At 37.6% G+C, this 21714-nt stretch overlaps 1 protein-coding gene across 4 annotated transcripts in view; it reads left to right on the top strand.

The window, feature by feature from the left end:
* The first annotated feature begins 311 nt into the window (after nucleotides 1-311).
* WASHC4 (WASH complex subunit 4) overlaps nucleotides 312-21714 on the top strand; it is a 38774-nt gene continuing 17371 nt past the window's right edge. For all 4 annotated transcript variants that reach the window (XM_057382202.1, XM_057382203.1, XM_057382204.1 and 1 more), the window contains exons 1-17: nucleotides 312-455; nucleotides 3917-4056; nucleotides 4897-4950; nucleotides 5064-5129; nucleotides 5299-5344; nucleotides 7744-7811; nucleotides 10467-10549; nucleotides 11554-11596; nucleotides 12118-12221; nucleotides 12860-12980; nucleotides 14399-14522; nucleotides 14615-14742; nucleotides 15355-15515; nucleotides 17726-17852; nucleotides 19102-19227; nucleotides 19749-19856; nucleotides 21547-21693. In XM_057382202.1, the coding sequence (XP_057238185.1) occupies nucleotides 395-455; nucleotides 3917-4056; nucleotides 4897-4950; nucleotides 5064-5129; nucleotides 5299-5344; nucleotides 7744-7811; nucleotides 10467-10549; nucleotides 11554-11596; nucleotides 12118-12221; nucleotides 12860-12980; nucleotides 14399-14522; nucleotides 14615-14742; nucleotides 15355-15515; nucleotides 17726-17852; nucleotides 19102-19227; nucleotides 19749-19856; nucleotides 21547-21693 (1707 nt within the window). In that variant the 5' untranslated portion in view covers nucleotides 312-394. The remainder of the gene's footprint in view (nucleotides 456-3916; nucleotides 4057-4896; nucleotides 4951-5063; nucleotides 5130-5298; nucleotides 5345-7743; nucleotides 7812-10466; nucleotides 10550-11553; nucleotides 11597-12117; nucleotides 12222-12859; nucleotides 12981-14398; nucleotides 14523-14614; nucleotides 14743-15354; nucleotides 15516-17725; nucleotides 17853-19101; nucleotides 19228-19748; nucleotides 19857-21546; nucleotides 21694-21714) is intronic.

Here is a 21714-nt window from a genome sequence, read left to right on the forward strand (position 1 = left end):
GGAGGAAAGAGAGGAGGAAAGAGCGGAGGGAAGAGCGGAGGAAAGAGAGGAGGAAAGAGAGGAGGAAAGAGCGGAGGAAAGAAAGAGCGGAGGGAAGAGCGGAGGGAAGAGCGGAGGGAAGAGCACAGGGAAGCACCTCCCGGCCCGCGGCCTCCCCAGAGCTCCCCCTCAGGCGGCAGCGACCCCCAGGCGCGGCAGGCTGAGGCTGAGGCTGAGGGCAGGAAGGAGAGAGGGAAGGAGAGAGGGAAGGAGGGGCGGCGGAGCGGCGCCAGCGCTGTCCCGCCTCCTTCCCCCGGGCCCAGGCTCCCCCTCCGCCTCCATTTCCCGGCGTGCGGCGCGGGCCAGGAAGTCCCGTGCGCCTGAGTCAGGGGCTGCCGCTGCCGGGGCGGCGGCGATGGCGCTGGAGACCCTGTCCCCGGACTGGGAGTTCGACCGCCTCGACGACGGCTCGCAGAGTGAGCGGGGCCGGGCTGGGCTGGGCTGGGCCGTGCGGGTGCTGCGGGAGCCGCCTCGGAGCGGGGGGGAGGCGCGGGCTGAGCGGACACTGCTCCCCCCGGATCCCCTCGCTGCATCCCCGCCACGAACGGGAGGAGAAAGGGAGGGAGAAGGGAGGGAGGGAGGAGGAAGCAGTCGCGGGAGCTGAACGGGTCGCCCTCAGCGGCTCSCCCGCGGCCCCGCTTGCCAGCCCAGCGCTGATCCCCCTGCTCTCCTCCCACCACCCTGTCCGTAGCTGTCGGGGTTGTTTTGGGGTGAGGGAGTGGCTTTTCCAGCCCTTCATCCTTTGCTCCCTTTGGGGAGTCGCCTGCGATTCCCCCCGTGTGGAAGGCTGCTTGTGTGACCCTCTCTTTTCTTGCACCAACCGGGCACAGCGTTTCTCTCCTTTCCGGTATTTTCTCGTGGCTCAAAAATGTTTGCAGTGCCTTCCTTGGTTGTCCAGAGAAGTCACATCAAGAAGTCACATCATCACTCACATATGTTGTGAGCAGTTACTTGTACGCAGCTTTCATTGGTAAAGGCTCTCTGTCACGGGAGTCGGGCGGTCACTTGCCGTTTCACCTTTTTAAAATATAATTAAATAAGACCTAGCAATGCTCCAGTCTTTTCACCGAGGGTTCGTGTGCCCGTCAAAATCCACGTTTTACTCAGTCTGTGGAGGTGACCTAGTTTCTAAACAGGGAACTTATATATGGTTGTCACACTGTAATACACACTGTAAATTGAACTGTGCCAAATTAATTAAACCAGGTGTTGCTGTGAAAATATGTCACTCATGGACCAACAGTTTCACATATAATGTTATCCCAAGGGATGATACTGTTTATGCCATATTTATTTAGTCTGGGTTTTGGTGGAAACAAACTGTCCCGAGCAGAGGTTTTTATCAGTTCTCTAGTTGTGGAATGGAAAATGTAGCTTTTACTCAAAATGCCAGAACTCCACTGGTTTGACCATGACAAGAAGTGCAGCTCCAAGGAATTTATATGACTTAATACGCCCCATTACCACCATCTCCAATGTGAACAAACAGGCTGATCTCCCATCCAGAACAGCACACAGCGTTCCAGAGAAAAGCCAAGAAAAAATCCTGTGACTTAAAAAGCATTTTTGTTCTTGTTGTCTRCTTTCACTTTGTGTCGCTAACATTTAGCAATTGCAACTTTCTCAATTGAGGATGTAAGATACTAAGTAAGTCYAGTTTGTTGCATCTCTGTCCTATAGATGAATAGATATGGCACCTGCAAATCTTGCTGGCAATGAGTTCATTGAATATTGATATTGCTGATTTTATGGAAAMAGTTAAGTTGGGGGATCTGTGCTGCTGAATTCACCTCTTGCACTGTTCCAACTATAACGCTTTAGTTTTATCACCTGAGTAGAAACTAAATCAAACTTCATTGTAAACAGACTATACCTTATGAAGTGTGTAAGCTGCCCTTTGGAAAAGGGTGATATCTGCTTTCTGTGATTCCATTTTCTTCATCTGTGTGAGTCAGTTTATTTAGGAAAAGTGTCCTGCATCTTAGAAAGCTTCCCTCCAAGTAATTTTTTATCAGTTCAACTCTGTCTCTGGGTAGCTAAGAGCTTTCACTCTCYTATCTCACTAAGGAAGTGAGAAATTATTCACACCTTTCTCTTATTTTATAGATGATCAGTACAAGGTGGCAAAATGATGGCTATCAATAATTAATTATTTGGAAGTATTTAATGAGCTGTAGTGTTGCTCAAAWGCATCCTTTGTCTGCTGGAAAGGTGACAGTCTGTGGATCTCTAGCAAAAGGCTGTTGTGAGGTTTTGTTTGAGAAATGCTCCAATGCTCAATGTTTTTATTTTGTATGGAACTGATTTAAACAGCAGCGCCAATTTCCTACCCTTGTATGACTTTGAAGTTTTTTTTCTGTTCTTTTTATAAAGCCTYAGTGACTGTGAGGTTTTTTGTTCTTAGCTTGTCTTTTGTGTGAAGGGAGGAGATGTGGCTGGGGAAATAGCAGAATATATCTCTATAATGTCTCCCCTAATCCAGATTTTCTGGTAGTAAAGCACTGAAGCTGACATGGTACTGTTTTAAAATTAATTCAGGAATTCACTSCGGTCATTTATCCTTCTCAGTCTCAGCCTTCCTGTACATAGTCCTTTTCATCCTTTCCTTATCGATTTGTCTTTATCCAGTCTTTCTGTCTGGTGCAGTGTCTCAATCAAATAAATTCTTTCTGTAAAAAAATGTTTAAGTGATAATAGATTCAGCAGTGCTGTCCCACTGAASTAGCCATCAGCCACCATTTGGCTCAATTTTTTGCAACAAGGATGAGTAAGAGGTTGAACATGCAGATAAAAGAATATATTATTTTTAACTTTCTAGGCCAGTGTATTTGCTGAAATGTAAAAAGGGCACATRTAAAGCTGTGTAAGAGTTGAACTCTTGTTTAAGAAAAGCTCAGTTGTTCAGCTCACCTGCATTCTCTTAACTTTTTTTAGATAATCCTATTTTCAACAAAAACCAGAAGATCACAAGCTGTTAGATTTGTTAYCTATAATTATGGGGAAAACACTTCAGTCTTCACATGAGAAAGGGTTGTACTTCCTGGGTGTAGAAGCCTTGAACTGTAATCATTTCCTCCATGATTTGGGTTATGTAGCTAAGTCAGTAATTGTGTATAAGTTGAGGAGGAATGAGGAGCGTCTTAATATGGGAAGAAAAAAAGATCAAGATGGAGAGAATGAAACTTCTTTTTGCACCAATTGTCTTTAGATTTACTTTGCTAATTAAGACCACTTAATTGGTTGTTGTTTGACCTGCTGAATGTTAGCCTTTGAACCTRTTTGTCCCCTAACACTAACAGAACAACTGTGCATTTCAATGCCCAGCAGAAGAAAAAATGGGAGGGAATGAYTAAAAGCCATAAGCTTTCCATGTAATGCTCACTGAGGGGTAACAGGGAGAAGTGGAAAGAGGATTGCTGAAAATTCAACTGCTACTCAGKTTGAAATGATTATCCCCATTGCCTCAGAGTTGTTATATAAATGCATATAAACTGGTKCAGCTGATGGGTAGAGTCACCTGCTGTGTTACAATTCCTGCAGTCATTTCTTTGCTCAGCACCTGATGTGATTGTTAAGGTCTTGCTTTAACTGTGCATTTATGTTTAATAAATCATTTTCTGCATGCTGCTTAGAAGTTTGATACTCTTTAAGTAGTATTTGAATTTCTTTTAAACCGAGACTAAGTTATGCAATTGTTTTTAAACAAGTAAGAGCTTTGTGTTTAAGCTGCATTTTATTGARGAAAAATGCCACAGCTAAATGAGGAATACAGGACTAAAGCAAAACAGCAACAGGTTAAATGTTTTTAAATGCAATTTTTTGATATTGTAGTTTATTGAATTTTCCATAAAATTGTACAAATGTTATCAATTCTCAGAAATTCATGCTGAAGTGCAGTTGAAGAATTATGGAAAATTTCTTGAAGARTATACATCTCAGCTGAAGAGAATTGAAGATGCTTTGGATGACTCTGTTGGTGATGTTTGGGACTTCAGTCTTGATCCCATTGCTTTAAAGGTCTTCATATATTTAATATATATTGCAACTGTTACTTTCCTAGTTTGTCCTTCCCTTCAAAATCTCAGAAGTAAAAGCTTGATGCATTTGTGCTCTTAAAATTTTGACTTGTATTTGAGAAACATACCCAACACTACTTTAATTATTAAGCAACTAATAAATTGGTGCCTATCATAAGAGGTTTTCATTTTTGTTATTCATTATAATATTCATTATTATTTTCTAGTCTCATGGATACTAGCAGAAGCTAAATGAATTTTTAATTCTTTGTGTATTGGGATGGCTGTTTTAGCAAACTTCTTCCCTGTGAATGTTGGTRTTTTTATCTGGGGACTGGGTTCCAGGAGAGCTCGCTAATAATTGTAAAACTGGATGTTTRTGGACTAGTCAAAATCAGGCTGACTAAAGTACAAAATGTCAGTGCCTGCATACAGTTGTGTTTTCTTCTTCCTGTTTCCAGCATTTGGCATTATTAATGCATGTTTTAGTTTTCCTGAGCTGGATTTTTTTCCTACACACGCCATAATGACCATGCTTTTGCTTTTCAAGTTTTGTTAAGTAAATTGTTGTAAATGCTGTGTAATATACCTAGTTATTTGCCTGTCTGCCTAGAGTGAAAGTTACTTCCATGTAAAAGTGAGGAACAAACGTTTCTTGCAATGAAGGTTGCCAGTAACTCACAATTGTTGCTTTATTACTGACCTTATTTGAGATTAAACTGGGGGGAATATTTGCCTAGTTGGATAAATGTATTTTTGGCCAATGTTTTTTAAAGTTGCTCATTTGTTGTTTCTGTTTTGTTTTGTGGGTTTTTGTTTGTTTTTTTTATTTTAATTTTAGCTTTTGCCATATGAACAGTCCTCCCTACTGGAGCTCATAAAGACAGAAAACAAGGTAAGAACTTTATGCTTAAAACAAAAAAAAAGCTTTCCTACCTCAGCCTAAGCCCTCTAAATGTGAATTTATTTGTAATCTGTGTGATTTTTTTTCCCCTGCTTTGATTCTAGGTTCTAAACAAAGTTATAACTGTGTATGCTGCTCTTTGCTGTGAAATCAAGAAGTTAAAATATGAGGTAAATTCAGCTGACTTTTATTACTGTATATTAAAAGGTTTGCAAATTGGCAAGCTGATAGATTGATTTATTTTTATCAGTAAAGAAACAARATATGTCTATATAATATTTGTAGCTTGATTACATGCGTCGTATTTATTAAAAAACAAATTTCTGCTTTTGTTGTTAGGCAGAAACTAAATTTTACAATGGCCTCTTGTTCTATGGAGAAGGAGGTAAGTAGCTTCCTTTACTATAAAAGTTTGTAGTTTTGCTTTATTGTTCAGGTTATATTAAATGTAACTGTAACTTTATTATATGGAGAAATGAGGTTTTTTGTGATGCACAAAAAGTAGTGAACTTTGAGTTATAGGGATGTATGTCAGTGTCTTGTAGCTGTCCTGAGTTAACTGGAAATGMTAAGGTTTATCTGTAAAGCCCTGCAGTAAGTATTGTTACATGAACAGGAAATTTTGTTGCAGTCATGTTTRCATGGGAAGTAGGGAGTGTGGGCTGCTGAGGTTGCATTAAATGTCTCACATACAGCTTTGTGTACTGCAGCAGCTGTTTTGCAAGGYATGACACTGAAAACATGTTTTTCACATGTAAACACATCCTAAACCAACTTATTTTCTTTTGGGACTAGACTTTACATTGGTTGTAGTAAAACAATAAATCTGTGATTTAATTGTAGTAAAACAATGAAATCATTAATGAATAACTTGACCAAAGTCCTGCCCTCTTTGCTTAAGTAACTGGTTTTCCAAGACAAGCTGGAGTGTGTTGCTGTCACCTGCCCTTCCAGTGCAGGTAACTCACACTACATGTTTAGACCATGACATAAAGGCACAASTAGTTGTAAGTCAACTTAATTCACAAATCATGAGATCCTGTTTTATGTAAAAGCTGGTTTTTGTGTTGGAATTAAACTGGTAACTCCTGAATAACTGGCCTTCAGCTTCCACCTTAAAGCATATTTAGTGTGGGAATGAGCACAGATCTTGATCGTAAGGACTGAATATATTAATGAGTTGCTTCAGAGACCTGTCACTCAACTTTGTTTCTATTTCAGGAATTTTAAAGAGAGGGAAAGCTTTTTCATAGTAGTATTGTAAAATGGCATTCTTAAAGCTTTTCAAGAGACAAGAAAGTGTGACAGAAATATCAGGGAATGTGAAATCTTTGAGCTTGGGACTGTTTATCATTCTTTTAAGTRCTATATAAAATCACTGTTGTGGTTAAGGAGCGTGAAAAAGTGGGGGATTTGTTAGCTTGTTATGTGGGAGTATTTTTGGTGTGGGGTCCTTTTTCCCTTTTTTGCTTAGCAGACTCTCATGTCTTATCAGATATGGTTTTAAATATTTTGAAGTCATACACTGCCAAAATAGTCTTACGAGATCACTCAGAATTTTTCATGTCTCTAGCATGAAAAAGACAGACTGATTAATATAATATTTTAATTAGGCAGATTAATATATTGTAGCAGCTGTTTGTTTTTTATGGGTGYTGTGCAGAGAATGCTTGGGAATGGCAGGAATTGAGTGATCAGCCTTCTGAGGGTTAGGTAGGAATGCAGAAATTATGTTCTCTATTTCCATATCCCTGCTTGCAGCATTTGCTTTGATAACAGCAGGATTGCTTATGTTAAAGAACTGGCAAACTTACTGGCTCAAGGATAGTTGAAATTTAAACAAACACTGTGCTGGCTTTTTTCATTWGTGTAATTTTTTTTTCCCATCTTGTCTTTAGAGTGGCTAGGACTAGTCTAGGAACTTTAGGTAGCTGGAGAGGGTTTTTTGGAACATACATTAAAGAGATTGAAAGTCACATAAAATGTGTAAAGGGGAAGCAATGCAATATTTAGTGTCTTGTCCCTCCACGTTAGAGAACTATGGAGACTCCTTTAATCTCTGACAGCTCTAAAAGAACATATTTTATAAAGCAAGAAGACCTGCATTTCTTAGGCAGGTAAATTTGTAATTGTAAGTGAGCTTTTTTTGCTCAGAGTAGCCCAGAAAAAAAAATCTCAAGTCTATAACATCTRTCTGTTGCCACATTAAAAAGAGAGTATTTTGTCAGGTGATGTTGAAACTGCTCCAGATGACTGAAACAGTTTGGCATGGGTGATGTAATTATTGTATTTCTGTGTTCTGTGTTGTACAGATAATGCTGTGAAGCTGTAGTGGTAAGCCTGTTCTTTTGTGCAGGAAGATATGAAGGAAAATGAAAATTAATTCCTTCTGGTTAATCGTGTAGTATATTCTTTCAGTAAAAAACAACTGGATGTTTCTTGCAAGATAAATACCTAGTATTTTCATGCAAATGTCTTAGAAATGGAAACATTTATATGAMGTTGCATAATACATATGCCTTTAAAGAATTATTTTCTTTCAGGTGAAGGAGACTTTTCCCAGCTTTGTATCTAATTCATAAACAATGTAGTTTTTAATGAAAAAGAAACTCCAGAAATAAGTCTACCTTAAGAAAGCAAAATTAAGAGATTTTGATGCTCCATCCATACACTTATAATATTGTACTCTRTGACAAATAAATGGCTTGGAGGGCAAGCTTCAGTGTTACTTTAACAGGTACAACACAGGCTTTAGAAAATGTTGACAAATGTTTCTCTTTYAAGCCACAGATTCCAGCATGTTGGAGGGAGATTGTCAAATACAGATGGGAAGATTTGTTTCTTTCTTGCAGGTAGAGTATGTTTTGATTTTTTGACAGCAATTACAATCTTCATTTTACTTGCAAAATGGATTTAGCAGTCTGCCATATCCTGTTTGCATTTTGCTGAAAGGCATAGCAGTCACTTGCTATGTTACTGTGTTTTGCCTGCAGACCTGTCACAACCAGCAGACGTATCACACATTGTTTGGGGATGGTTTTATACTTGTCTCTGGAAGTCTAATGAGAGAAGGAATTAGAATTTACTTTAGAAGATTTCAGTAGGAGCAGATAAATTGAGGTTGCTTTCATATGATGGTAAAGTTAAAGAGAGCTGTTTTTGCAGGTTTGGTTAGCAAGTTTTACTGTTTGTTGARCATTGGAAATGGGTTAATTGTTTTATACATGTGGGGGTTTTTTAGATGGTAGGAGAAAGCAAAATTAAAATATGTCCCTGAAAAATATTGCTTGTACCTTCTTCAAACATTTTTGGAAGAACACTTATTTCTTATACAGTTTGGTTGTTCAGGATCCTTTGCATGARAACAGGATCTGTTTTTCTTCTGAGGATTTCCTGTGCTTTTGGGTTTCAGTCTGTTGGGAAGTTTTTTGTCCTTAATATAAGTGACTGTCCTGTTCCCAAAAATGTTTCTATTTTTATGCAATACCGTTTATAATGAAATATCTGTGTTGAAGCAGAGAATGTAGAGGAAGCTTCCAGAATGTTTAAACAAATTCTGGTTTAACAAGAGTTAAAATTCCTGTAGAAGCGTGGCAGTAGACATTTACTGAGTCATGAAAAGTCGAATGCTGTAGGAAGTTGTTTTTCAACCTCTTTTWCCCTGCTGAAGTGCAGTGAATTGTTAGGATCTCTTGGATTTTGTTCCCATTTTCCAAGCTCTTTGTCTTATCAACTTTCTAGGTTTCATCCTTCATTCTCTGTTTCTTCCCTAGCAAATGTTTGAGACCTTTTGGTGATTCTCAGATGGGGCTACTGTACATTTGTGTTTTTCCAGAGCCAGGATGCTCTGTCCAGCTGGAAGCTGAGAGCAGGGTCTCTGGCTGTCTGGATATCAGTGCATTGCAAACCAACTCTGTAGAACAACTTTGTGTATTTCTGGGGTTTATGTTGATCTGTATATTTATAGGGTAAACACAACAAAAAATACAGCAGTGTTGCTTGTGAGCCCACTTTCTGTGTATGCAATGATGGATTAGGGATTGTTGAAAAYCTTTGGAAGGAAGGGCAATGAAGAATGTGACCCCCAAGGGAGGGTTTACTGTGTTAGCAGGTRTGTGTTTTTTAGGGTAAAGCTATGAGGAAAATATTTTGCTTATCAAGTTTGTCCTCTTTCAGCTGTTGTGCTCCCCTAAATCCCTTTAATAGTCTATTATCTTTAGACTAGGAAATGGTGTTCTGGTCAATGTTATAAGTGTATTCCCAGGGTTGGTGTGAAAWTAGGAAGTTGGAAAGTTGCTTTCATAGAGATAATGTCCACGTACTGGYTTGTTGGCTCTTTTGAGCTTTCTAGATTAGCTAGATGCAGTAGCCTCAAATTTGSTAGGTCAAAACATTTTTTAAAAATATTATCAAAATAATGCTCTGAAACGTTAGTTTAAAATTACAGTCTTGYCTGTATTCTGTTGCTGCTAGTATGCATGTGCTGTTAAATTGGACTACTTTCCAGAAATTTTTAAATAGCAGCTGGTGCTGMCTCCCCAGGAAACATGATCTCAGTTGTCCATTAATCCATTTGTCTGGAATCTGTTGGCTTATTACAGCTGCATTTGTTAGAGCAGTACAAGTATAAGAAGTAATGTTTTGTGAAAACTTGTGACTAATGGAAGGCACAAGCCCAAATAAAATCTATTTTTGATGGAGAGGAAGACAGAATTCAGCTGTTAGCTAGTCTCCTGGCAGGCTGGCTGTTCAGCCAGTGTGGGCTGTCTGCTCTAAAGCCATCTGTGTGCAGAATGACTAGACTCATCACACCCTGACATGYCCCTGATGGGATTGTAAGGTAAATTAATGAGCAGGTATTACTGCAGTTAAGGAAAACTCAGATTCATTTATCCTCTTGTTCAAAGATCTGTTAAAATCCATTATAGAAATTAAGATAGTCCTTTCCATGGTTGGAGTTGACATGTTACTCATTTGATTTATGTAACTGAGCTGAAGTTCTGCCTTGGTCAGGCAAGCCTCTCAAAGATACTGACTTTGTTTGGTTTAACACAGTGTTCTGTGGCTGATCACTCTTACAATAGGTGCAGCCTTCTCTGATGGTTTCTGATTTGAATTTGGCTATTAGCARCATCCAGAGTGTGACTCTTTAATCCAATGGAGAAAAAGCACAGCTTCTGCTACCAGGGATGTTATCCCTGAGAGTACCAGGGCTCTGTTGTTAAACTYCTCACCCTCTTTGACAAATTGAACCAATAGTATAAATGGTCAGAATTGTACTGGAAGCTTGTGTTTGGTAGCTTCTTAGTGTAGTCCCAGATCGTTTTTCAGAGCTGTTAGAATATTTTCCATCCTGCTGTAGGTCTGTCCACTGACTTGGATTAGGGATGTAGTTAGAGCTTGGGTTGCAAATTCTGTAGTTTATTTTCAGTATTTTTGGTGTAATGACAACTTGTGTCTGAGGAGAGTCTATACATATATTTGCATTTTATTTTCTTGTATTTCAGGAGCTGTCTTGCTTTGTTACCCGATGTTAYGAAGTGGTGGTGAATGTAGTGCATCAGTTGGCTGTTCTATATACCAGCAACAAGTAATTATTCCCTAAAATGCTGTTTTGTTGTTATGTAGTTAAATGTACAAAATATGAATGTTCTATTTAAGGCATGGTAAATTTGGAATATTGTTGTCTAGAGAGCTGGTGCTTTGCTGTGCCAATTTGGGATTCATAAACGGCTATGGAAGTGGTTTTATTTTCATAAAAATAGTGCTTGCATATGATGARATGCAAGAATTTTGTTTGTCATTTTAGTCTTTATGTTTTGAGAAATATTGTTAATTTTTTGTCCTTGCTCTGTTTGAGAGGYTCCTCCTGCTGCTTGATACATAGCTTAAAAACCAGTTCACTTCTACAGTCTATCTTAAAAATGTAAATCTTGGCCTGTATTCTTCACAGAACAGCCATGGTTTTAACACCTGAAGTTTATCTTAGTAAGGGCTGTTTGGTTTAGCTCCTTTGAAAACTATGAGGAGGGTTTATTTCTGAACAGGATTGTTGGATTTAGCTTTGAGTATCACTGCMGGACTTTTGATTGCTTCCCCATTCCCCCAGTAGGATAACATCATTCTTCTCAGTTTTATTTGCTGTTTTTATTTTTGGCTTATACCACAGCACAAGGCAGACTTCCTGTGTGGTGCTGGATGTGTAGCTTGGACATGGCTTGATTAAATACAAAATGATTTTATTATTTCAGTGTATCAAGGCTATTTGCTATTGGCATACCTGAACTGGGAATTGCTGGCACGTAGGTGCACTGGATACAGTTGGTGGTTTTATCCAGTCACATGCTTTACTTCAATAGATTTAATAAAAAATACTGTGTTTTTAAAAGTACAGTATTAAAATTGATCAGAGCATATGGATTTTACATAGTAGATGCTTTTAATCTGGTTTTGGTGTTCTTTTGTTTCCTAAAGGTAGTATGTTAATAAAGAAAAATGTGCCCAAGAAACAGAGAACCCACCATGATACTGAACTGATAAATATGATCTGTTCTAAGGATTAAAAAGGCATTAAAATATTTGTTTTATTTACAGGAATGCACCTAAAATTATAGAGACATCTGGAGTTCATTTTCAGGTGGGAATGATTTGGAACTCTTTTGCTTATGTTAAATGTCTATAGGTCATGATGATTAATCCTGAGAAAAACAGCAAGAAAGTGACTTTTGTGTACAGCTTTCAATTTGGAATTTCCTTTCAAAGTTTGGTTTTGTTAATCAGCTTTTTCTGGCCTTTATGTGRGAAGGCCTGGTATCTCCATGTCTGTCATCTTTCAGCTTTCTTAGCAGCAGAGTGCTCCCTTATTGCAATGTGTGCCTCTGCATCCAGACAAGTTTAAAAACTGKATCTTCAATGTCAAGATAGATCAGTGAATTTAGTTTGTGCACATACCACTTTAGTATTCCCTGTGTAATACAAGTAATACAAAATCTTTAAGCTGGCAAACCACAAAATCTCCTGTTTAACTCCCTAGCTGATAGCTTATTGGCTGAAAATACATTGAAAGGAATTGCAATTTTATGTGCCACATATGACTGCAGTAAACATTCCAATAACTACAGTCTTTTTCTTTTTTTTTTTTTTTTCCCTTCACAACAGGCAATGTATGAGCATTTAGGGGAGTTGCTCACAGTCTTGATCACTCTGGATGAAATAATTGACAATCATGCCACACTGAAAGATCACTGGACCATGTATAAGAGGTGTGTCTCTGATGTGAAAAATACTCCCACARCCTAAAAGATAAACACACGTGCATCTGGCTGTGTTCTGAGAAASTCAGTGTGAGAACATGGAATTTGGGAGTCTCTCCAGAAATTTCAGTGAAGAGCAGGGCTAAACTCCCATGGTGTCCTTTTAAGGGCACCAATAAGTTTTTAAAGTACTGAATGTTACAGTTTCAGTGCAGGGTAAGCATCTTGGCCAGCAATATAATAATTGGTGGAGTTTAAAATATATTCAGTAAGAAATTTAGYTGTGTACAAAACTGAGCTAAGGGTATTGCTGTCCATATTGATCATGGGGGTGGGCATATRGATTTAAGAAAGGATGGCACCTCAAGTAAAAGAAGAAGAGTCAACAATTATAAAAGTAGTTAAATTAGTGGAATAATAATTGTTTCATTGAAAACCTATATAAAGAGGAGTTACTCAAATAGGAGTTGCTTTTACAGACTTGGTGGATTTTTTGTGGGTGTTTCGGGTTTTTTTAATTTTGGGGYTGCTGCTAAGGGCAGGGAAGGGGAATCAAAATCTATTATCAAAATAGTGCAGGATATGATAAAACTCTGAGCATGTTTTATGTGTGTTGTATGTGTGTGTTCCACACCTGCTCCTTCCAGGCTGCTAAAATCTGTCCATCACAACCCTTCCAAATTTGGGATTCAAGAGGATAAACTGAAGCCATTTGAAAAACTGCTGTTAAAACTGGAAAGCCAGTTACTTGATGGAATGATATTTCAGGTAATGAACTTAAATATTCCCTGTATGGTGGARGAAGCTTACATGAAAGCAGCACTCCTTTCAGAATGGTTGGTTTGTTTGTTTGTATTTTGTTTTTGTTCCGGTTGCAGTGATGTGTGAATTTGGCTATTGCATCTGTGCCTGGGAGAAAAAAGGCTCTGTTGTAAGGTCCTTTCTTGCTCTTCTYGTGTGCTCCAACTGTGCCAAGCTTTGAATGGTAGCAGTAAATGCTGACTGTTTTGCTGAGCTAGAGAAACACAGGCAACTTGGCATTAGGATCCTGTATTATCCAGAATTTCACTTTTGTCCACATAACAGTGAGCAGTTTTACATAGCACAGGTCTTTATTTTAGCTGCAAATTAATTAGTCTCCTCAGTAATCTTTCAAATATGTTGAGTGTGACGTGGCATTCCTTGCATATAGGACAGATTGCAGTCATTAGGGACCACTGTGGTGTCACACACCCCTGAAACATGCAGGGACACAGGTGAAGGAGAAGGATTTCATTGCATTCTGAATACAATTACCTTAAGCCATCTCTTTTTAGGAAAGTGTATGTTACAGACACAGCAATGGGATATTGAGGCATAGTGGACAGAAGAAAATGTTGAACTTGGTCAAAGCAGAAYCATTTGCTCAGGTTGTGCCTSTACATCTTAAATAGCATAGGGAAGAAGGGCTTGTTCTGTGAAAGCCTTCAAAAGGGAAATTGTAGGTAAATAATTAAGCACAGTTTGGCTTATTCTCTCAAAGAACTTTGCTACAGCTATTCATTTTTTCATCTTGTGTTTCCCTAAGTATAAGTACAGAGTCTTCATGGTATTCATTCAGGAGGTTTCCCCTCCTGTCCTGCAAAAGCCTCTTCCTAACAAAAATGCATTACAAATATTAGATGCAATTCTATTAAAGACTTTCCTGATGTCTTTGGGAAGKATAAAATGTGTCTCTGTTTTCTGACTGTTGTGAGGTTTTGGGAGCTTTTTTATACTGCCAGCAGTAGTGTGTGATTTTATGCTACAAGGTCATGAACCACATCCTACAAACAACTTATGTGATAATCTTGTTTAGTTAAAGGATAGTTAACAACATATTATGACATGATAATACAAATATGCATCTGGTTTCTTAACACTAGCACATCAAATGGTTTCTTTTAAAATGTTCCTTCAAGAAAATGGGGAAATAAATAAAATGGGGGGGGTTAAACATCAGGTTTAAGAATATTTCAATATTTTCTGGTTTTATACTTARCAATGTAGGCATAGTTAAAAATCTGTCATAGAAATTTAAGGCTCACTTTACATTAATCTTAAATCAATRTATTCTTCCAGTATTCTTGAAAATCAGGATTCCTTTGCAGTCTAAAACTCCTAGCATTATCTTAATATATTAATATTTTTCCCCCCTTTTTACTCAGGCCTGTATAGAGCAACAATTTGATTCTTTAAATGGTGGAGTGTCAGTGTCAAAGAACAGCACATTTGCTGAAGAGTTTGCTCACACTCTTCGTACAGCTTTCGCCAGCGTTGAAGCCAGACTTGGTAATACAAACTCMTGCTTTTCCTGCCAGCTTCACTATTTCTAAAATTGTTTGTATTGGCAGTAAACTTCACCAAGGTGTATTTTTTTTCAGGTGAACCTTCAGAAATSGACCAGAGAGATAAATACGTGGGCATCTGTGGCCTCTTTGTACTGCATTTTCAGATTTTTCGAACCATAGACAAGAAATTTTACAAGTCATTGTTGGATGTCTGTAAAAAGGTGAATGTTTTATTCTTTTGCCTTTCAGTAATGAAGTAGAATATTTTCTTYGCTGCATAGCATAGCACAGACTTGGGAAAGTAAGAAAACAATAAAGTCAGAAAGCAGAGTTAAGRATTTTCTACTTTTTTATAACTGCCCACTGCCATTTTCTTTTAAAGATGGTCCAAAACTTGTGCATTCACATAACAACAAGGTAAAATAACTTGAAATTTCTAACAAAGTCTTCCTTCTCAAAATTAATATGGCACTGGAGACAAAAAACTGAGTTATGAGCACTCTGGTGCTGAATAAATGCTGTGGGTTTTGTCCTTGGCTATAAACATTTGTTTTGGAARACCTCTAAGTGCAAATTCAAATGGGACTTGTTCATATTGGATGGTATGAAGACATTAAATTCTCTAATTTTGTTTAGAATCACTGAGAGTGGTAATAACTTTGCCCCTGGTGTCTTTAGTAAACATCCAGGGAAACTCTTTTTAACATCGATGCAATACTTTGTAGAAAACAATTACACATTTACACACAATTACACAAAATAAACTGATCTGTGTTGATTKTGTTTATTGTTTCTTGGTAGTATTTACCCCCCTTTTCTTTTGTTCTTCCCAGGTACCAGCCATTACCTTAACAGCTAACATTATCTGGTTTGCTGACAACTTTCTGATCCAGAAGATTCCAGCTGCTGCCAAACTAYTGGACAAGAAAAGTATTCATGCAGTTAAAACACAAAGGGAGAATTTTCTACAGCAGAGGGCACAGTCACTTACCAAGTATGCTTCCTAAATGCCTCATGATGCTGTTTGGCAAATAGTTTATAATCACGTGGGTTTATTCATTCAGCAGTAGTTTAYTCAGTGTAGTAGCATGGTGTGTAGTGTCTCTGTGGTGTTATTCACTTGTTCCACTTTGCTGTAGCAATGTATATGTGTGTGTTTGTGTGTTAGTGCTGCTGCAAAAAGCTTTGGTCAAAACGAAGCTGCTTTTCATGTCATGCTCTCAGAAAAATGGGTGTTATTACACCAAAATAGCAATGTTGCTGGCAGTTCTAAATATTTGCTTCTATTTCCGTATTTTCAAATTCCCTTTTGTGTCTAGTAACCTGGGCTGCTTTGTTTTCTATTAGAGCTCTCTGCTTTCTATGTGTTTATGGAGGTAAGTTGCTAGTAGGCTTTTACAGGAGCTTTCCTCTGCTTGGTGATGATACTTTCTTTGCAAGCATTTCTTTCTTTGTKACTGTTTTTATTGCTTGTTTAACTATTTGAAATTATCTATATTTGATAAAAAGCCTCTCTCATTTTGTGTTCTGCATGTAGTGTGCAGCTCACTTCCTTCTCTTCTCAATTATGCTTAAATATGAGATGGAATATTTTTAGCTACTAGTCTTAAGAATGAATGTTCTGCATAGGAAGATAACAGGGCTAAGGTCTGTATGTTTTAAAATAAACCAAGAAAATGTAAACTGGAGCCTGTGAAATGGCAGTAAAAATTTAGGTTTRGCATGTTGTCTTCATACCTGATAAGCAAGCTGGCAGAACTGAGTTGGAGGAGAAGAGGGAAGGAGAAAAAACAGCTCTGTGCCTGATCCTCTGACAGATTATTTTCACTTCTACCCTGTTTMTTTTTTATTCCACCTTTTCCTGGCCCTAATTCTTTGCTGGGCTTTAATTCCTGGATGGGGCAAAATTGCACTGCTGCTTTGCTTCTGGTCTTGGCCACTGATATAAGTCTTAAGATTAAGAAAAAGTTGAGAAAACCATCTGGGTATTCACATGTATTTTATAGAAACATAGAATCATTTAACTTGGAGAAARCTTTAAGGATTATCAAGTCCAGCTGTATCTCAGCAATGCCAAGTCCACCACTAAATCATGTCCCCAAGGCCCACGTCTCCACATCTTTAAATACCTCCAGGAATGTCGACTCAACCCCTTCCTGGACAGGCTGTTCCAGTGCTTGGCAATCCTTTCGGTGAAGAAATGTTTCTAATATTCAGTCTAAGCCTCCTCTGATGCACCTTGAGGAGRCTGTTTTCTCTTGTCCTGTCACTTGTTACTTGGGAGAAAAGAYAAGACCCCACCTCCCTAAAATCTCCTTTCCTGGAGTTGTAGAGAGCAGTAAGGTCTTCCCTGGGCCTCCTGTTCTCCAGGCTGAACACCCCCATTTCTCTTGCAGATTTGTGCTCCTTCCCCAGCTTTGTTGCCCTACTTTGTACACACAAYGTTGAGGATATTGTAGTAAAATCCAGATTTTGCATCTGCTGATTTGAATTGTACAAGTAAATTTCTCTTGTTTGTTTACTAATCCTTTGGTAATTGGACTATTCCCTAAATATGAAGATTCTTTTTWAAAATTGTAATTTTTGGTAACAGAATCACTGACCTGAATACTTTCCAGCTACAACTGCTGCAAGAAGTTATATTGCAGTGTGACAATTCCCTGTTTAACCCTCCTTAACCTTTTAATGAATTAACTAGTGTAATTCAAGCAGGTATACTTCTGCAGAATTATGTTACTTAAAAGCAGTCCAGTCTGGCATTGATGTAATGACAAGTTATATTTGTTTGTGTTTATTTGTGTGTGTGTGAGGTAACAGAAATTCAAACTTGGATGAAAAAAATTAGCATCAGTGTTGGACTTTTCTGTCTAGTGTTTAAAAGCATTTTCTAGCTGTTTTATATAACCTTTTAATTTAAGGCAGTGTAGTATATACACTGCTAAGAGGGTCATTTGTTCTTGGGAAAAAATGGTTGATTTTTGACTCATTGAACAGATATGAGTGGCAGAGTAAGTAATCCTTACCTACAGAGAATTAAAATGTATATGAGTATAGGGTTCTGATACTTTTGGGGAGGGTGAGTTGATATTTTTGGGACTAAAGGTTTAAAATATTTCCCTTGTAAGTTTTGGAAAGGGCTAAGAAAAGACAATCTTGATAATCCTCTTATTTGAAGTGAGCAAGATTCTTTGTTTTCTTCCGCAGAGATATGCAATCATATTATGTTTTTGTGAGCTCSTGGATGACAAAAGTGGAATCTCTCTTTTCCAAGGAGCAGCGCACAACGAAGTTTTCAGAAGATCTTACAAACCGCTGCAATGTCTTCATCCAGGTGGGGAACTTTTAATGTGGTGCAAGTTGTTGAACATAAAAAAAAATCCCAGCAGTTTTGTGATCATTGGTGTGTTATTTCACAGTTTGGGAATCCTTATAGAACTTTTAATGCCCACTACTCTTCCAAGAAAATCTGTAACAGGTCTTTTGATAAAAGATGTGGGGAAAGGAAGTCTGATTAAATAATTCGTATTAGAATGTTGGATTTTTCTCTTGACTTAGGAAATCAGGAAAGCTTCATGTTCTCTGCAGTAAACATTTTGGTTTTCTTTCCTTTTGAGTCATGAGGTATTTGAGGTGGACTGAACCTAATTTAGTTTTATTTAGGACAGTATATACTCCCAGTAAAGGTTTTGTGTTGTTTCATTGTGCTTTACCTAGTGATGGTGCTTTGCAAAGATCTTACCATGTTCTTTTGGCCTACTAACAGCATATGTCTTTAATGTAAGATGCACCTTATTTCTGAATTTATTTTTTGCTAGTTTTTTGAAGTATCTATCTGCCTGACAGMAATTTGATGAGAATAGGTGAAAGAAGCATGATCCTGAATCTTCCTTAGCTAAGACAGACATGTACTGGGATCTGTGGTTTTTACATTTTTATTATTTACAGTGGACTGAAAATTTTCCTTCATCCTGAATTGAATTTCCTACACCACTTACTGTCTTTTTCTAGTCTCTTTATTTTAATTGTTGCTACTTTTTCTTTGAAATAAGTTTAATAATTTTTGTGCTATGTTGTATGTAATCAACATTTCATTTAAAAGCACATGCTGATGTAGAAATGTTTGGTTTCTTTATTGTGGGATGGACATTTCTATTTAGAAAGTGTAAAACTGCGTAAATACTGTCAGTGTGCTTATTCCACAGAATCTGTAAGGTTCACATTAGTTTTGGGATARGATGTTTCTTGGAGGAGTGGGAATTGTTTGATGGTTTGGTTTACAATAGGTCAAATTACGACACCTTTGAGGCTCTGTGATTATTTAACTCACCAACCTGTGTTTAGTTGGAATGGCTTAAGAAGAAGTTAATTTGATGATCTAATGAATCATAAACAGTTTCACAGTGCCTGCTMATGAAAGGGTCTCATTCAGCTCTGGGACCCCAGGCTTGCTTAGTTTAGTGGACTGTAGGACTGAAAAAATGTCTGTCATGTGTGAAACARAACAGAGAGAACTTACTTTATCGACATGTAAAAATATTAATTTTTAATTTTTTTTCCCCTCATATCAATTTTATTTCTAGGGTTTTCTGTATGCATACAGTCTTAGCACCATCATAAAAACTACAATGAATCTTTACATGTCAATGCAAAAACCTATGACCAAAACCTCAGTAAAAGCCCTGTGCAGACTTGTGGAGCTTCTGAAGGTAGGTCCCTGGATGAAAATTGTTYATTTCATGTAGGAATTACAGAGAACGTTGACCAAACATCCCATATTAAAGAAAAAAAAACCAAAAAAACAACTGAGATGGGAAGTGTTTTTGCATGCGTGGCTTCTTGTTTGAGAGTGGTTTTTGTCCCCAAAAAATCATTACATTCCACCTGCTGTCCACCAGGACCCCTCAGGTCCTTTTCTTGTGTATACTGCTGTGTGAGGATTATTCCTTCCCAGATATGGGACTTTACATTTCTCCTGGTATTTTTTCCAAAAGGAAGATTCTCTATTTCAGAATAACTTCAGAAAGCAGTGGTGAGCAAAGCTGAAAAAAAGACCTAAACCACTATCAACTTAAATCAATCCTGAAACATTTTTATGCTCCTGAAGAGTTTGATTTTTTGGTTTCTAAGGGTTAATTGCAACTGCTACTAACAGTACCATACAAAGTGGAAAGAGATGCTAAAGGCAGAAATGTGGGTAACTGCACAAACTATTGTGTTTTGGCTTCAGGCAATAGAACATATGTTTTATAGAAGAAGCATGGTTGTGGCAGACTCTGTGACACACATCACTCAGCATCTGCAGTATCAGGCTCTTCACTCTATTTCTGTAGCCAAGGTATGTAATCCAAGTTCTAATAATTCATCTTTCTATCTAAGCCTTTTTAAAAGTACTRATTTTAAATTATTTTTTGTATTTGTGCAATGTCTGTAGTGTAATGCTCTGGCATAATCCAGAGATATATAAACTTTCCAGGAGTTCAGAGTTTTTTCCTAGAAAACTGTAAAGCATAAATAGTTACCTGTTTTTTGACCAAGAATGTTTCCCCTCTTCCTCTAAACTGCTGTATCTCTTGTCATCTTCTTCTTGTGTTCTTTTTAGATTTTATTTTTAGTGATTTTTCACAGACTGACCTTTGCTTACCTCTTTTCTGAAGCACATTCATAAAGCAATCTGCTGCAGGTTAAGCAAACAGGCTGTTATTTAAATCTTTGTTTTCTTGGCAAAATAACAATACCTGATGGCTTACAGGAGCCTACTGTTAAATATAAATTATCTGCTTCACTGTGGGATAAAATGGCTTCTTTTGCTTATCAAATCTTGAATTTCAGAATTCAGAACAAATTGGAAAATGAGGTTTTAGTATGCCTGTTCTGGTGTATTCTTGATTAGTTTYAATCTTTCATCACATTCAGTAGCAGAATTACAAAGGCTGTATGCTAGTGTTACTGGTGCAGCTATTAAATTTTCTTTTTACTTGGCTGTAATCTCAATTTATATGTCTGGCATCTCTGTATTTTCTAGGGTAAGCAAAAGAAAATTTGTACTTAGGAAGAATTTATTATAGATGTTTGTATGTAGTAGGAGTAGCATGAACTCAAGAAATTCCAAACTTCAAATTTACTCAGAAAAGCTATATATCTTCAAACAGTTCACATATAGATAGATAACTTTCATAAACATCTCAAATTATATCTGTAATTACATTACAATTATTTTTAAATGCATATAAATATGCTAAAACTTATGTATTGAAGGATATTGAAAAYAAYAYRTATGTGAACAAATGTTGATATTTTGACTACTTACCAGAAAATATGTGAATGGCAAATGTTGGTAAATAGAAGATCCATTAGCACTACTCTTTTGATCTGCTCTGCTTTGTTTCTAAGTGGTGTGAGGTCTAATAGGAGCTTCATTCTGAACACACAACACATGCAGAAGACATTTTCTTTAACTCTTTCCTTAAACTACCCCTTCTGAGTGCCACTGCTACTCACAAATCAATCTGTGCCTTCAGCTTCCTTGCCATTACACTTGGTTCCTTTCATTTGTTCATGCAAATGTGTTTGTACTGCATCTTCCTGGTACATTAGAATTTGTAGAAAATTGCAAGCTGTCATTATTACCACGTTTATGTGTCTTGTGGCTTTTCATCTGTAAGCTGGACCTGTACCAACAGCAGGGTATCACTGATGAAAAAAATTAAATTCAGTGTCCCTTAGAACTAAAACTAAACTAAACTAAAACTGGCTTTCAGTCTCATGCAGCTTGCACAGTATTTGTGTACTGTATAACCTAGGCTATGTTCATGTTGGCTGCAGATATTCCAAATATATAAATGGGTGATATCACTGAATTTACAGAGTAAGTGAATCTGGATTCAGTTAGCTCTGTGCACAAAGCATAATTTGTTTGCAAATGCACAATTTATGACAAGTCCACAAGCTTTGGGAATAAGTASTAAGCTGTTGCCTTTGGGCTTTGGTGACTTTTCTCTGAATTTCTGTGTCTTTTTGTCATCAAGAAAAGAGTAATTTCTGATAAAAAGTACAGTGAGCARCGCCTGGACGTCCTCTCTGCTTTGGTGTTGGCTGAGAACACCCTCAATGGGCCAAGTACAAAACAGAGGAGACTGATTGTTTCCCTTGCACTGAGTGTGGGTACACAGATGGTGAGTGATGATTGTTCCAGC

The sequence above is a fragment of the Malurus melanocephalus genome, unplaced genomic scaffold (genome assembly GCF_030028575.1).
Source record: "Malurus melanocephalus ecotype Western Australia unplaced genomic scaffold, MMel_1.1 scaffold_554, whole genome shotgun sequence".
Taxonomy (NCBI): domain Eukaryota; kingdom Metazoa; phylum Chordata; class Aves; order Passeriformes; family Maluridae; genus Malurus; species Malurus melanocephalus.